The following is a 14,895-nucleotide window of genomic DNA, read 5'->3' as shown; positions in this document are numbered from 1 at the left end:
AAGATAAGCCAACACAATGATCAACCATAATGTAATTTAAGTTCAATTACTTAGTATTTACAAAGTACTCGGAATAAAAAGCGTAATAGGTGCAAAAGACAGCTGAAATGGGGTTGTCAGTTTTCTTTCTTCTTTGTAATGGTGGCTAAGAAAATGAGGTAACAGTGACTGCTTGCATTTTTCACATGTAGCAAAAGAATCTAATGACTCCCAAGGGAAATACTTTTTTAAAAAGATCTAATCTGTGTTTTTCCTAGATCCCTGCCTAAACTCTTGTTCACATGCAGCCTAAGAGTGTCAAAGGTAAAAATCTGAAGGAAAAGAATCCTTTCAGCAAATAAGTATGTAGACTAAGAGAAAAAGAATCAACTTTTATTCTTATTTAAATATGAAAACAATCCCAAAATAATAAATCACCGTGAAAAGGTAGATTGAGAATTAACAGATATTCCAAAGACTTTCAGAAAAGATCCTGGCCAATCAATACTACCTTGTAAAAAAAAATCTAGGAGGAATCACTTCAATATTGATAGGAGTTAAATAACACAGTCACTAAGAGATGACTGCTGGGAAATATTTTTAAAACAATTAATCATTTAAAGCTGGCTACTTGCTCCTCTTAATATATCTACATGGTATAAAATTAAAAAAAAAAAAAAAAAAAGAAAAACCTTTGTAACTGATTACTAACTTACAAAAGTTACCAAAAATGCAAACCTATAGAGAATATTCATCATTAAAACAAATTTCATGATAAGAATATTGCAGAAGATACTTACTTACAGTCTTTTAAAAATTCCATGGCAGACAACATCTGCCTCTGAAGTGGCTACGTACTTGGGTTTTGGTACTAAAATGTTATTGAGAACTCCATTCCTTATTTGACCAAAACAAACTCATTTTATTTTTAATGTTTTCAAAGTTAAGCTAGTTGCTTTTGAAATAAGCAAATAATAAAGAAACTGGAAACTAGATAAAGAAAACATACCTTTGGTTCTAAAAAGCACCCTCTGAAGTAGCGATATTGAACTGATATGCCTCTAGTGAGTTTAATGGTTGCTTTCCATAACATGCTGTGAGGGGGAAAAAAAAAAAATCAAAGCAGCATCAATATCAAACTAAAATTATACATAAACAACTCACAGTTCACAAAACCTCTCAGATACAGTATGTGGCCAATACCATCCATTTATTCCTACACAAAATTTAACACAGGCCTATTCTACAGCAGGTAACAGAAACACAGCAATACTGTAGGACAGCCCCATCTTTAAGGAGTTTGCTTTCCTATGTGGACAGACAAATAAATAAGCAAACAAGATACACTGCATGGTTTGTTTGTTTTTGGGGGGGAGAGGGGGTACCAGGTATTGAACTCAGGGGCACGACACTGAGTCACATCCCCAATCCTATTTTGTATTTTATTTAGAGACACAGTCTCACTGAGTTGCTCATCATCTCAGTGTTGATGAGGCTGGCTTTGAACTTTTGATCCTCCTGCCTGAGCCACTGGGATTACAGGCATGTACCACTGTGCCCTGCGATACACTCCAAGTTTTAGAGATGCCTTTGGAACAAAGGCCTCAGTGATGAAGAACTATCTGAGCTGAATCCAAATAATGCAAAGGTGAAAGCCTATATCACAATCTTCTTGCCTTCCTACTTAGCTTGGGATGTTACATGGTTGCTAAGAGGCTTTGGGCTGAAAGGCTTTAGGTCACGAGTAAGGAGGGAACACTGACAAGTTGCACTCATATTACTACTCAGGCTCTAGTTATTCCCAAGTCACCCACTTAGTATCTGTTACTTGCTTCAACTCAATGTCTTCCTCTGAACTATGCTACAGCTGCCTCAACTGTGATTCATGATTTTAACTGATCTTGTAGCTTCAAATGATGGACCACTGATATCCAAAGTGGAGTCCTGGGAGTATCAGTATCATCTGGAAACATGTTAGAAATGCAGATTCTCAGGATCCATCCAGACCTACTGAATTAGAAACTCACATTTTTTAATTGGTGAATTATAGTTGTACATAATGATGAGATTGTTATATATTCACACATGCACACAATATAATTTGGCCAAGATCACTCCCCAGCACTTCCCCACTCCCTTCCTGTCTTCCACCCACTTGGCCCCTTTCCTCTACTGATCTCTCTTTGATTTTCATAAGATTCCCCCTACCACACACCTTTCTCTTTTTCCTTTCCAGCTTCCAGATATGAAAGAATATATATGACACTTGAACTTCTGAGTTTGACTTGTTTTGCTTAATCACCTCTAGTTCCATTCATTTTTCTCTACATGACATAATTTCATTTTTCTTTATGGCTGAACAAAAGTTCATTGTGTATATATACCACATTTTCTTTATCCATTCATCCACTGAGGACACCTAGGCAGATCCCATAGTTTGGCTATTGTGAATTATGCTGCTATAAACATGGGATGCATGTATCACTGTAGTATAATGACTTTTAATTCTTTGATAAGAAGGAGTGGTATGGATGGGTCATATTTTTTGAGGAACCTCCATACTGGTTTTCCACAGTGTTTACCATCTCACCAATGTAAAAGTGTTCCTGTTTCTTCACACCCTCTTTAGCATGTATTATTTTTTGTATTCCTGATGACTGCCCTTCTGAGTGGTATAGGATGAAATCTCAGTGTAATTTGACTTGCACTTCCCTAACTGCCAATGATGTTAAACATTGTTTCATATATTTTTGGTCATTTATATTTCTTCTTTTAAGAAGAATCTATTCAACTCATTTGTCCATTTATTAATAGGGTTATTTGGTTTTTTTGATGTAAAATTTTTTGAGTTCTTTATTCTAGATATTAATCCTCTGTCAGAAGAGTAGCAAAGATTTTCTCCCATCCTGTACATTCTCTCTTCACATTCCCAATTGCTTCTTTTGCTGTGCAGGAACTTTTTAATTTGATGTCATCCCTCTTAAACTCTTGGCATTATTTCCTGTGCTTTAGAGGTTCTTCTAGTCTGTATTTTAACAAGGTTCCAGGTGACTCTGATGAACACTTAAGGTTGACAGCCATAGTCACAGACCATTACCTAATCATTAATTCAGCATGAGTAGTTCAGTGCATAGAGCAGCTCCAAATGATTTTTGTGTGTGTGCGCGTGCACATGTGTATGCCTATACGTATGCCAGCCTACCTGCCAGCTGCCTGCACAGGATCCACCCTGGGAGATTCTGACTTCATGAGTCTTCATGAGTGGTACCTAGCCACACAGAACTTATAAAACTTTACAGGCCAATCAGATGTATATGGCCAGTTGTCTATCACTGCTACAAAGCAAGGATAGCAAATGCTCTACATGGGTAAGCCTCAAAATCTTTTTCAACAGAGGGCTTCAGGTAGATTCAACTTATTTCTGCTGCTACCATATCTAAAAAAAGGCAGAAAAGGGAAGATTTCCAGGAATATCGCATGCAGCCAGCCAGAATATATAGAACTAGCTCCAGATGTGCACAGAAGAATTAGTGATAAGCTTTGAAAAATGTGCTGGTGCTCCTCTCCCATCCACTACCTTGCAGTATCCAGAAGCAGTATCTAGGCATGTGTATTTTTTTAAAAGTGATTCTGTTGTGTTCCTCTGGTTAAGAATTACTAAATAAAGCGATGGAAAAATTAATACACCACGTCTTTTTACTTCACTTCTTGAACAAAATGCTTCTTAAGTTAAAAAATGAACCAGAACTGTTTCATGAGTTCAGTGAATTCAAGATTGAACATAATCTGATTAAAATTCAGGAAAAAGGGCAATAAAATTGAGTACAGGGTTGAAATGTGCTCCTATCCTCTCCTAAAGCATCAATAAAATATGCAAAAAAAGCAAATAAAATCAAAAGTGACCCACATCTTCACCCTTCTTAGGAAACAATACTACAACCTTCAAATGATCTGTAAGTAGGAAAAAAGTTCCAACAGAGTTCTAGCTACCACCTGGCACCAAAAAATTTGTAATAAGCTTAAAGAGAATGTGAACAAGAGGGACACAGAGGCCCTAGAGGTAGAGCACATTGAAATCCCAAAGATATGCCATACTTCTAAAATACAAAAAAATGTCATTTGGGGCTGGGGATTTGGCTCAAGCGGTAGCGCGCTCGCCTGGCATGCATGCAGCCCTGGTTCGATCCTCAGCACCACATACAAAGATGTTGTGACCGCCGAAAACTAATAAAAAAATGTTAAAAATTCTCTTAAAAAAAAAAATGTCATTTGAAGGCAAGCAGATTCTCTTGTACTCTTGAAAAGCACTTCCTTTTTCCCTGTGAAGCACTCACACTGTCTATCTGCTATATATGACTCCCTATGACTCGGCTTTATTTTGGCATACATTGGCAATGTATAAATGGCTGGTCCCTTAAGGTTCGATAGGTTTAAGTACTGTGTCATTCGGTCCACATCACTTTGACTAGGGTGCCTGAAATAATTCAAGACAAGCAGAAGTGTGTTTTAGAGAAAAGTTCAGAAAAGTTTCAATGCAGACAGGAATAATTGATATGAAAAATCAAAGAAAAAATGGCCACTTGAAAAAAATAAACATCTTGTCCCTCTGGGAGAGTCTAACAAGGAGTATATACCAATATCATCTACGAATAAAACTTTACCTATAAAAAATAGCTGAGAACCAGAAAGGAAAATGGATCACACGACTGACAAACAGGAAAAGGGGTATTCTGTGTGCTTCTGTTTTTCTTTCCTTGGCTCACAATATGGTACTGATTTACTTTTCTTTGTTGTTTTCCTGGATTTTGCCATCCGTGCTCCTCAAGCCACTACTGTAGAGGACCAGTTCTTGTCTGCTGATTTGTTTTATTCAATGTGTCCAATGACCAATACTCCTCATCTACACATGTAGTTCAATGAGATGAGCCTTAGACGATGTTTACCATGTACATTTCTGAATGCTTGCTCTCAATTTCTGCACTTTAAAATTTGGTATCAGTTCATATCACTGATTGAAAAAAAGTCCTTTGGATAGGTCTACCAGTCATATTTTTAGTAGCATTGCTTTATGGGAAAATTAATTTTGAGCCTAAGGAGTCTTAAATAATCACCTCACCTGATGTTTCTTTTTTATTTTTTGTTAATGGGGGTTAAATCCATAAAAGATTTCTCACTAAAATATATCCCCTGCCCTTTTCATTTTTGTTTTGTGACAGGGTCTCACTAAGTTGCTGAGGCTGGCCTTGAATTTGTAATCCTCTTGCCTTGGCCTCTAGAGATGCTGGGATTCCAGGCAAGCACCACCACACTTGGCTTGCTTAGCTGGTATTTTTTATAGTGGCACTGGATGTATTTGTACACTATTTAAGACAATGCATAACACTTCCAAATATTGAGAAGTGGGATAAGGGCCACCTCTGTTGACTATCTACTAGTCTAACCCCTTTACTAGGTAGATGAGCTGAGACCTACAGACATTAGACTTGCCCAAGATTAGTTAACTGAATATTGGTGACACCCAGATTCCCCTTCACATAGTTCACTGCATCTGTGCTGTTTAGTGCTACATTCCATTTTATTAGTTAAGATACCTAAGTGTGTGTTCCATTCTCTAATCTTTTTAATTAATATCTTGTATTTCTCAAGGATATAAATTTCATAGGTGAAAACAAAATTAATTGGATGTCTTATCTAGAACATGTACTGAGGGCTGGAGATATAGCTCAGGGTTATAACGCATGTGAAGCCCTGGATTTGATCCCCAAAACTAAAAAAAGTTGAACTGAGAAACCAAAAAGACAATTTTGCTCTTTAGCAGTAAGTATCCAAAGAACCAGTCAAGAATTTTAAATGGTTGAGAGGAAAGAGATTGAGGAACAGAGAAACCAGTTTTTCACAAAAACTTTGTAAAACTATTTCACTCCTTAAATAGCATACATGTAATATTCTGACATAAATTAAAGAAAAATTATACATTAGTATAAAGTATATTAAAAGTATATTAAAGTATCTTAGTAGTTCCTCCATTTATAATGTGAATGTCACAATTACTTTGTAACCTCACATTGCCATGCTTACCTTTCACCAGTCTCGTTCTCTGGAAGAAGAGCCACAGCATTTTGTGGATTCCAGTTTCCCAAAGCATCATAACTTCCACATATCGCAAAAACTTCGCCTAAAGAAATACAAAAGTCTTTTCCTAAGCAGGAAAGTTTCAAATTTCAAGTTTAGGAAACAAGGAAAGAAAAACCTTTGCACTAGTTCAACTGGCTGTGTGTTCTTTGGCCAAGATAGAAAAGATTCACATGGAAACATGGGGAAGATCCAGGGACCCACTAGCACCTATATTTTATTTAACTTGACTCACCTCTCTAGAACCAAAGTCAGAGAAAATGGGAAGGCACACGGAAGAAATTCTCTTCATTTGTTCAACTTCGTACTGAGATAGTAACAAGCACTCAAGAATACAAAGTGATCAAGCCACAGTTACTGCCTTCAAGGCAGTTTCCAATCTAAAAAGGCAAACCCTAAATGCACGTAAGCCTTCTAAAGAAATATTAACCAATGTTTTCCAAGAATTCAAACAGTGACTATTAACTATTAATCAAGAACTTTATCAATGGGACAACAGCAGCAATTCAACTATAAAACCCTCAAAACAAAGACATAGTGAAAAATCCAGTACTCCTCACTCAAATAATGACTATTTTTTCATCTGAATACTTCTCATCTATAGGTATGCCTGCATTTTACCAATTTTTACTTTGTATTTCTACTGATTCCCTGGGAATACATTTCTGAAAAAAAAAAGGAAACATTTTATTAAAACAAATCCACCTCTATCTTTAACTGGCCCTCATTTTTAAGAGAGTACAAAGATGTGAATGCTAACTAAAGAGAATTTGTAGAGGACTACCCCTCATACATATCCTTTTTACTTACTTGTTCCTTCCCTTTCACTTTTCTTTCTAATCATGCATCCCTGTACTCCCTACTCTCCACATTCAACAGTGATCATGCTGCAAAGAGAAAATCAAGGCGATGGGATGCTATGGAAGGTAGGAGTGGGGTCTTCCCATGTCTCTTTCCTATCCCTCTACTTCTCCTTCCCACCTATAGAGTCAATAGGCACCATTATCTACTTCATTCTTGTTCCTGAGAATGTGTCCCCCCTCATAAAGCCGAAATTCTGTGGCCAGTCCATCTGCCTGACATGGCCAGCTCCTTCAAGCTAAAACTGCCTATTCACAACTCCCTTAAAAGGTATAATATAGTTCTTCTGTTTTCTCTCCAGGAGGCTACTTACAGGACCAGAGGTGAGCACTTGGCCCTCTAGAGTCAATAAGTCAGGTGACTAGGAATCTTCAAACTGCAAAATCTACCCAGAGGTAGAGCTGTACCAGATTATCTTGACAACATGAACTTGAAAACACACACACACACTCTTTGCCAATTGCCATGAAGGTTGCTAGAACAAAGATGTTAGCTACAGAGTGAGTCACTAATTAATTCTTTGAATACATGTTTACTATACGCCTAGTCTGTGCCAAGCACTATGCTAGGTACAGGAATTTGACATAAACAAGACCATGTTTCACAGAGTTTACAATCTGCCCACAACAATAAAAAATTATTGAAATAATTTTAATAAAATCTTTAGAATATGCTACAAAACAGTGCCAGATATTAAGAAAATTTTGCAGGGGTCCTCACCTTGTGGACTGTGGAAGTTAGGAGTGGGGGTGGGGTGGGGACACAAGAGTAGACATAGGAAACCATTTGAGAAAAACTCAAGAGGAAAGGAGAAGGAACACAGCAGATTTGAGGAACTGAAAGGTAGCCAGTATACTCAGTATTTTAAAGAGAGAAGTCCATAAACTGGGTGTAGCACTGTTTTGATATGCTATCTAAACTAAAATTAACTCATAGTACTTCTACAGACTACTCATAATACTCATAGTACTTCTACAAAACTAAAAGATAATTACAAGTATCCAAAGTTATTTTAGCTAAATATTTCACCAGCTTCTTGGACTAGCTAGCACAATTTCCCTCATTTTCATGTTAATTTAAAAATCACAGCCCAACCATTTTCCTTCTGTGCAAAATTAAATAAATCTACAGCTTTTCTCAAACATGAGAATGAGACACTTAGAGGAAGGTTTCCCCTAAGCATTTACTGTTCTCATAGCACATTTCTGATAAGCAAGGCTATAGATATTTTCATCTAAAAATTAGGACCACTTTAATAACAACTCCATATTTAAATAATTTAGATAGGGAAAATGCTCATTTAATTTTAAAAATTGTTTTAAAGTAAAATGTACAATACCTGGTAAAAGATTTCCTCTTATTTCAAAGGTAACTTGAGAAGGTGTCATTTTGATGGATTTGTTTTAGGATGTCTTGCTAGGAAGAAAAAGAAAAGTGACTTACAGTACATTAAAATACTGGCATTAGACAGTTATCATCATGAAACAAATAAAACCAAGAACTATGTTTACATTTTGTAAAAGAACATTTAATGTCTTTGCAGCTTTACATAGGGTTGTATATTCAAAGAAAAAAGGTCAAAAAGCAAAAAAAATGAAAAATCAATCTCAACTATGACCAAAACATTCATTAATTTAGAGTCCTTATATATAAAATGACTGCATTAATTGGGAAATACCTAACAAAATTTAAAGTAAAATTTACAACAAACCTATTCTGTTAAGAATGGACCCACCTGAAATATTGCTAAGAAAATTGTCCAAACTTAAGAAGAGTCAAGAGTTTCTTGCCACACATTTTCTCTTCTGATTATCAGCTGTTCTAAATTCAACCTATCTTTCCTGACCAGATTCATGTTTTTAGGGAGGTGGGGGGGAATATAAATACAAAAGTTTGACTCAAGAGCATTTCTACTTCAATAAGAAAGTGTGGCATGTAATAATTATTATTATTATTATTATTATTATTATTATTTAAGATAATGAAGATTAAATCCAGGGATGCTTTAATGCTGAGCTATATCCTCAGACCTTTTTATTTTTTGAGTCAGTGTCTTGCGAAGCTGTTGAAGTTGACCTCGAATAGGTAATCCTCCTGTCTCAGCCTCCCTAGTTGCTGGGATTACAAACCACCCTGACCCCTGACCTGCTGACTTTAGTAACAAGGAAACAAAACCAAAAAAAAGTATCACTCACTGAAACTAACTAGTTTTTTCCCCCTTTCTTTCCAGTAACACATTTTATGTCAACTAGAATATTCGTCCTTACATTCCTAACTTTGAATCACTTTGATGATTTATAGAAATCTAAATCTCTAAGATTTTGAGATCTTTTACTGTTTTCACATTTTCTAATTTTTTCCTTCTTCCCTTTCTTGGTCAAATAAATCATCCCCTAACTTAAGTAACTTGAGGAAAGACAGGAAACAGCTTTAAATACATACATACATATTGATATCTAGATATATAAACACACACACAAATAGTTACATAGTTTAAAACACATACTCTCCAAAAGGATATATCATACTATAACTTCTAATACCTCCAAGACTTATAAATCCCAATCCATCAAAGTTCCTAAAAGAATTTCAATGTCTTTATTCTGCATCATTTCCATTAACTAATCACCTAAATCTCATTAACATCTATAGATTATAAAATAATCCTAAATTATTTTCATAGCTATTCATTCCCCTATTTCTTCTCTGCTTCCTTTCCCTCCCTCTGAACAAATGAATAACTCTACAAAGGTCATTTAATAAATATTGCTACCCAACAGTTAACAACATCAAGGTATCTATTATCATTGGTTCTCACTAAAGGCAATTTTACCCTCTAGGGAATATGGGTAATATCAGGAGGCATTTTTAGTTGTCACAACCGAGAGGGTTCTTCCTAACATTTAGTGGATAGAGGCCAAGGGTGCTGCTGAATACCCCACAGTGCACAGAACATCCCTCCATGTAAATGTTCAGGTCCAAATATCAATAAGGCTGAAGTTCAGAAACCTGACCTATAATAGCTATAGAAATAGGATCAAGAGTCAGAGCTCTGGGCTGGGGATGTGGCTCAAGCGGTAGCACGCTCGCCTGGCATGCTTGCGGCCCAGGTTCGATCCTCAGCACCACGTACAAAGATGTCGTGTCCGCCAAAAAACTAAATAAATAAATAAAATAATAAATAAATAAATTATCTCTCTCTCTCCCTCCTCTCTCTTTAAAAAAAAAAAAAAAGAATCAGAGCTCAATGTGAGCTACAAACTATGTACCATCACATTTATATCAATTATAAAATGTAATACTAAAAATACACTTTATACTTTTATAATACTGGTGTCATGATGTACTTAGACAAAGAATTCCATATTTGATGACTCTACTATTTCAGTTAATAAATTCAAGACTGGAGAAAACTTGTCCTTGATCAAAATAATTTCCAAGATATGTCATTCTACTTTCTGTGTCTAGGAGTAAACACCATCAATTTAAAGTATATACATCCAATTCTGGAATTGTCAAAGAACATTCTCAAAATAAAGAGCTCTAGATTGTTACTCCCTCATTAATTTGTTATCTGAATACTAATAATTTAAGACGACATCTAATATTAATCTGAGTATAACCGTAAGAGTATATTTCTTTCTAATAAAATTGTTCACTGAAGCACTACAATCTTACATTTAATATACCTCTATCATATGAAGAAGAAACCTTAAGGCTAGCAAAAAAAAAAAAAAATCTTGATTTTTAAGCAACTAATTTTGAGAGCATAAACCTCATCATCCAACAAAATGACTAAATGGCCAACTTCAATCTTAAACTGTAACTTGTACTTTTTATTTTTTAGTTATTGGTGGACATATATCTTTATTTTATTTTATGTGGTGCTGAGGACTGAAACTTAGTGCCTCAAGCATGCTAGGAGAGCACTCTACCTCTGAGCCACAACCACAGCCCTATAACTTGAACTTTAACAGAGTTTACTAACACAATTCTCAACTAAGGACAATCTCATCTACATGATTACAGAGTTGATATATCACTGCTGACCAATTTTATTTTTTATTTTTTGGCTTTTTAAAAAAATTTTATTCTAATTTGTTATATATGACAGCAGAATGAATTACAGTTCATATTACACATATATAGTGCATCATTTTTCATATCTGGTTGTATATAAAGTACATTCACACCATATATCTTCATACATGTACTTAGGGTAATGATGTCCATCTCATTCCACTATTTTTCCTACCCCAATGCCCCCTCCCCTCCTCTCCCTCCACTTTGCCCTATCTAGAGTTCATCTAATATTCCCTTACTCCCCCTCCCAACCCCACTATGAATCAGCCTCCTTATATCAGAGAAAACATTCGGCATTTGTTTTTTGGGGATTGGCTAAATTCACTTAGCGTAATATTCTCTGACCAATTTTAAATAACCAATTCAGCCAATAAGAGAAATCAGATATAGGGCTGGGGTTGTGGTTGGTTCAGCAGTAGAGCTCTTGCCTAGCATGTTCAAGGCCCTGGGTTAAATCCTCAACACCAGATAAAAATAATTAAAAATAAAGGTATTGTGTCCAACTACAACTAAAAAATAAATTTTTTTTTAAAGAGAGAAATCAGATGTAACCATTTCTGTATCTTAAAAACAACTGCTGGTACAAAATTATCCCTAGATTTCTACTACATTAAAACCAACAGGAAAGGTTGTAAATCTAATAAAAGGGAAATAAATCAGCTGATTATTAAAATTGGGCTTTTCATTCCTAAAGTTGTTTTATAAAGTGGCTATAGTAACTTGGCAGTAAACAGCTGCAGTAAATGTACTATCCAAAGTTATATATACAAGCACAAAATTGCCCCACCCCAAAAAAACCTCCCCAAAACTCAAAGCATCACCTTCCATTGAACTGACAAGTCAAATCAAGCAAAGTAGTTCAAATTTCCACTCTCCAAAAATAAATATCATCCCAACAAAAGAGAGAGAGCTGCTACCAGGGCAGTTTACTTGATTGTGAACAGAGGCCAAAATTCTGGTGCAGGGTTGAAGCATACAGTTTTGGCACCCAGCTATCACCAAAACAGCAATGACAAAGTAAAAAACGGATCTACTGCGGACCACAAAATTTACACATCCACTGGTACTTCTTCCTCTCCCAAACAAACAAAAACCATCCCAAAACAGAGGGGGAGGTCTTCTAGATAAACAGAAAACTAGAATAAGATTTAAAAAAAAAAAAAAAAAAAGCTAGTCACTGTATGCACCAAGCTGACTATGTAGATATTTTAAAACAATTCACTTATTATCTCACAGACTACATATACTTCCTGAGACAGGTTTTGGTTTGTTTGCTGAGTAAAAAAAAAAAAACAAAAAAAAAAACTGGGCTTTTAAAAGATAAAGGGCAATCTCACCTGAGATTGAATAGTGCTTAAAACTATTGTAACATTTTTAAAACTTTAGCAAAATGTTATTGCAATTAATTTAAATCTTTAAAAATTTTAGAGTTCACACTACCTGTCAAAATAAATTTTACTGTATTCTTTTTACCAAACAAACTTTCCCAACACTTGACTTTACCAGTTCACAAGCTTGGGAAACAAAAGATTTAAACAAACCAAGGTACAGGAACATTTAGTTTAGAGGTAAACTGAACTCTGATATTTTTTGCTAAAGAGTGTATGTCTGGCAAAAAAGAATCTGTTTTCTTTCCAAATTCTTCAAGGAAAAAGTTATTTCCAATTAGCCTTGCTCTTCTCTAGACTCCAGCAGCTGTGATCCTCTTAACTAGCTATAGTAAAGGAACATATAAAATCCCTACAATTAATCTGTTATTTTTGGTGGAGGATCATCATGATCCCACTTTTCTGACCTCTACATACTTTAACTCAATGTTTTAATCCAACACAATGTACATATTAATGGATTTTTATTTAGAAAGTATTTCTGAAGTAGATTTCATTAAGCTACATTAACTTTCTAAAAATGCAGTAACATTTTTTCCAAATGTTTTCCATTTCATTTTCTGATGTATATATTTCATATACTTTCATATACATGTATATTGCATATGTATTTCATATACTTTAATGTTTGAGTTATACACAAAATTTGATTCATCAACCTACTTTTTTTACATATCAAGTTTTATTCACTATGAGTTTGCTTTTGTGGTCATCATTTCTTTGAGCCCAGTTTTCCTGTCTAGATCTTAAACCAGCAATGGACTGGGCTTTATGCAGTCCTACCTCGGTTGATTTTTGTGCTATTTGTATCTAGAGCACTAAAAATAGGAAAAAGACTAATGGCTTGTATTTTTTTCTTAGTTATGTAATAACTGTTAGAAATGTAGCAAATAGAAGCAGCAGCATTAAGAGGTAGAGTAAGTTGATAGGAGCATGGCAGAAACCGGGAGGGTGACAGAAAGGAGTGTGAAAACACCCTCAGATCCAAACATCCTGCTTTTGCTTGGTTTGATCAGTTCCTCTTTGCTGGTACTACAGACTCAACAGCTGCCTCAAGGTGAAAGAAGTATCTACAATTCCTGCCAGATTTCCTTTGCAACTAGGCAGTGCGTGAGGGAGGAAGGGGCCAGAAGAAGCGCCTAACTCATGAGGCTTTTTCCGAAAAGTCAGGTTTGGGGAGATATGGAATAAGCAAAGCTTAAGAGAGGTGGAGGAGGACAGCAGCCTCAAAATTTTATCGAGGGCACTGATGACTATTCCTGGAATAGGAATATTCCTAGTAAAGAAAGGCACTGTGGTTCCTCGGAAGAACTTGACTTACAAGCAAGCCCAAGACTTCTGGTCCATATCAAATGCTCACTCTGCTACTTTGGGGAGTTTTCTTTTGTGGTCACTATTTTTAGGAAATTGGGAGGGAAAAACAGTTGTCAAGACACTGTGAGTTACTTAGGGACAGAGTGGTAGTGGGCAAGGGGACTGCTGTGGGAAAGGGGTATTCAGGGGACTTCTGTTGCATTTTGTGTGTTTCTTTGTTCCTTAACTTAGTACTGTGTATATTCTCGGTGGTCCTACGCTCTATGAATTCTGGCCACATGTTTCAAAAGGGAACCAAGCACTGGACAGTCCCGGGGAACCATGGTCGCGAACAAAAGCGGGTAATACTCCCACCCACCGACTTACCGCAGCGAACGTCAAGGCCGCCAAGGCCCCCGACTAGGCGCCCCGGCCGCAGCCGCGGGACCCCGCCAGCCCCTCGGCCCGGCGCCCCCCGCCCGGCCGCGTCCCGGGGCTGGGACTGCCCTGACACCTCGCCTGCCACGTGAGCAGCCGCCGCGGCCCGCACCGGGCGCTCGGCCCGCCAGCCTTACCTGCCGTGTGCCCGGGTCAGCGGTCCGCGGCGCCGCCGCGCCGGAGAGCGAGGGCCGCAGGCTGAGGTGCCGGGCGCCCGCCGTCCACACCTCGCCAGCGCTCCTCCAGGCGATCCGCGGCAGCGCAGAGCGGTAGGAAGCGCCTCCGCTCAAACCGGTTTCAGCTGCTCCAGACCAAACGGCCAGGCCACCCCATGGGGCGGGGCCGGAGGGCGGAGAGGCGGGGCCTGACGTCACGCCCGGCGCTGTCCCGGCCAATCGTAGGCCGCGCGCCAGGGGCGGGCCCGCGCTTTCCTGGAAAGGCCCCGCGACGGCGGCCGAAGGTGGACGGGTATCCCCGGGTTCCCGGCGGCTGGCTTACTACTCCTACCTGGGCTGGTAAATGCGCTTGCAGAGGTTCCGCCAGCTCAGGCCGCGTTGATCAAGGACTAAGAGCGGAGGCTGAAGCGGCAATTCTTCCACGTTTGAAAGTGAGGGAGATTAGAAGGCTTGATGTTTCTTAGAAACTTCATTCAGTTACAAAGCAGTCACTTTGGGATCAAATTATTAAAGTTGAAGATAAAGATCGGGAAACCTAAAATGGT

At 37.5% G+C, this 14,895-nt stretch overlaps 1 protein-coding gene across 4 annotated transcripts in view; it reads right to left on the bottom strand.

Annotated features, from left to right (window-relative positions):
• Gpcpd1 (glycerophosphocholine phosphodiesterase 1) overlaps positions 1-14,511 on the bottom strand; it is a 52,965-nt gene extending 38,454 nt beyond the window's left edge. For 2 of the 4 annotated variants that reach the window (XM_076851560.2, XM_076851562.2), the window contains exons 1-4: positions 14,312-14,511; positions 8,312-8,388; positions 6,058-6,154; positions 989-1,073 (exon numbers count right to left, since the gene is read on the bottom strand). In XM_076851560.2, coding sequence (XP_076707675.2) covers positions 989-1,073; positions 6,058-6,154; positions 8,312-8,360 — 231 coding nt within the window. In that variant the 5' untranslated portion in view covers positions 8,361-8,388; positions 14,312-14,511. Of the gene's footprint in view, positions 1-988; positions 1,074-6,057; positions 6,155-8,311; positions 8,389-14,311 lie in introns of those variants that run through there. The other 2 variants (XM_076851561.2, XM_076851563.2) reach the window with 2 other exon arrangements.
• Between the last annotated feature and the right edge of the window lie 384 nt (positions 14,512-14,895).

Source organism: Callospermophilus lateralis, chromosome 3 (genome assembly GCF_048772815.1).
Source record: "Callospermophilus lateralis isolate mCalLat2 chromosome 3, mCalLat2.hap1, whole genome shotgun sequence".
NCBI lineage: Eukaryota > Metazoa > Chordata > Mammalia > Rodentia > Sciuridae > Callospermophilus > Callospermophilus lateralis.
The sequence above is the reverse complement of the archived record's forward strand: the minus strand, read 5'-3'. Positions and strand labels throughout refer to the sequence as shown.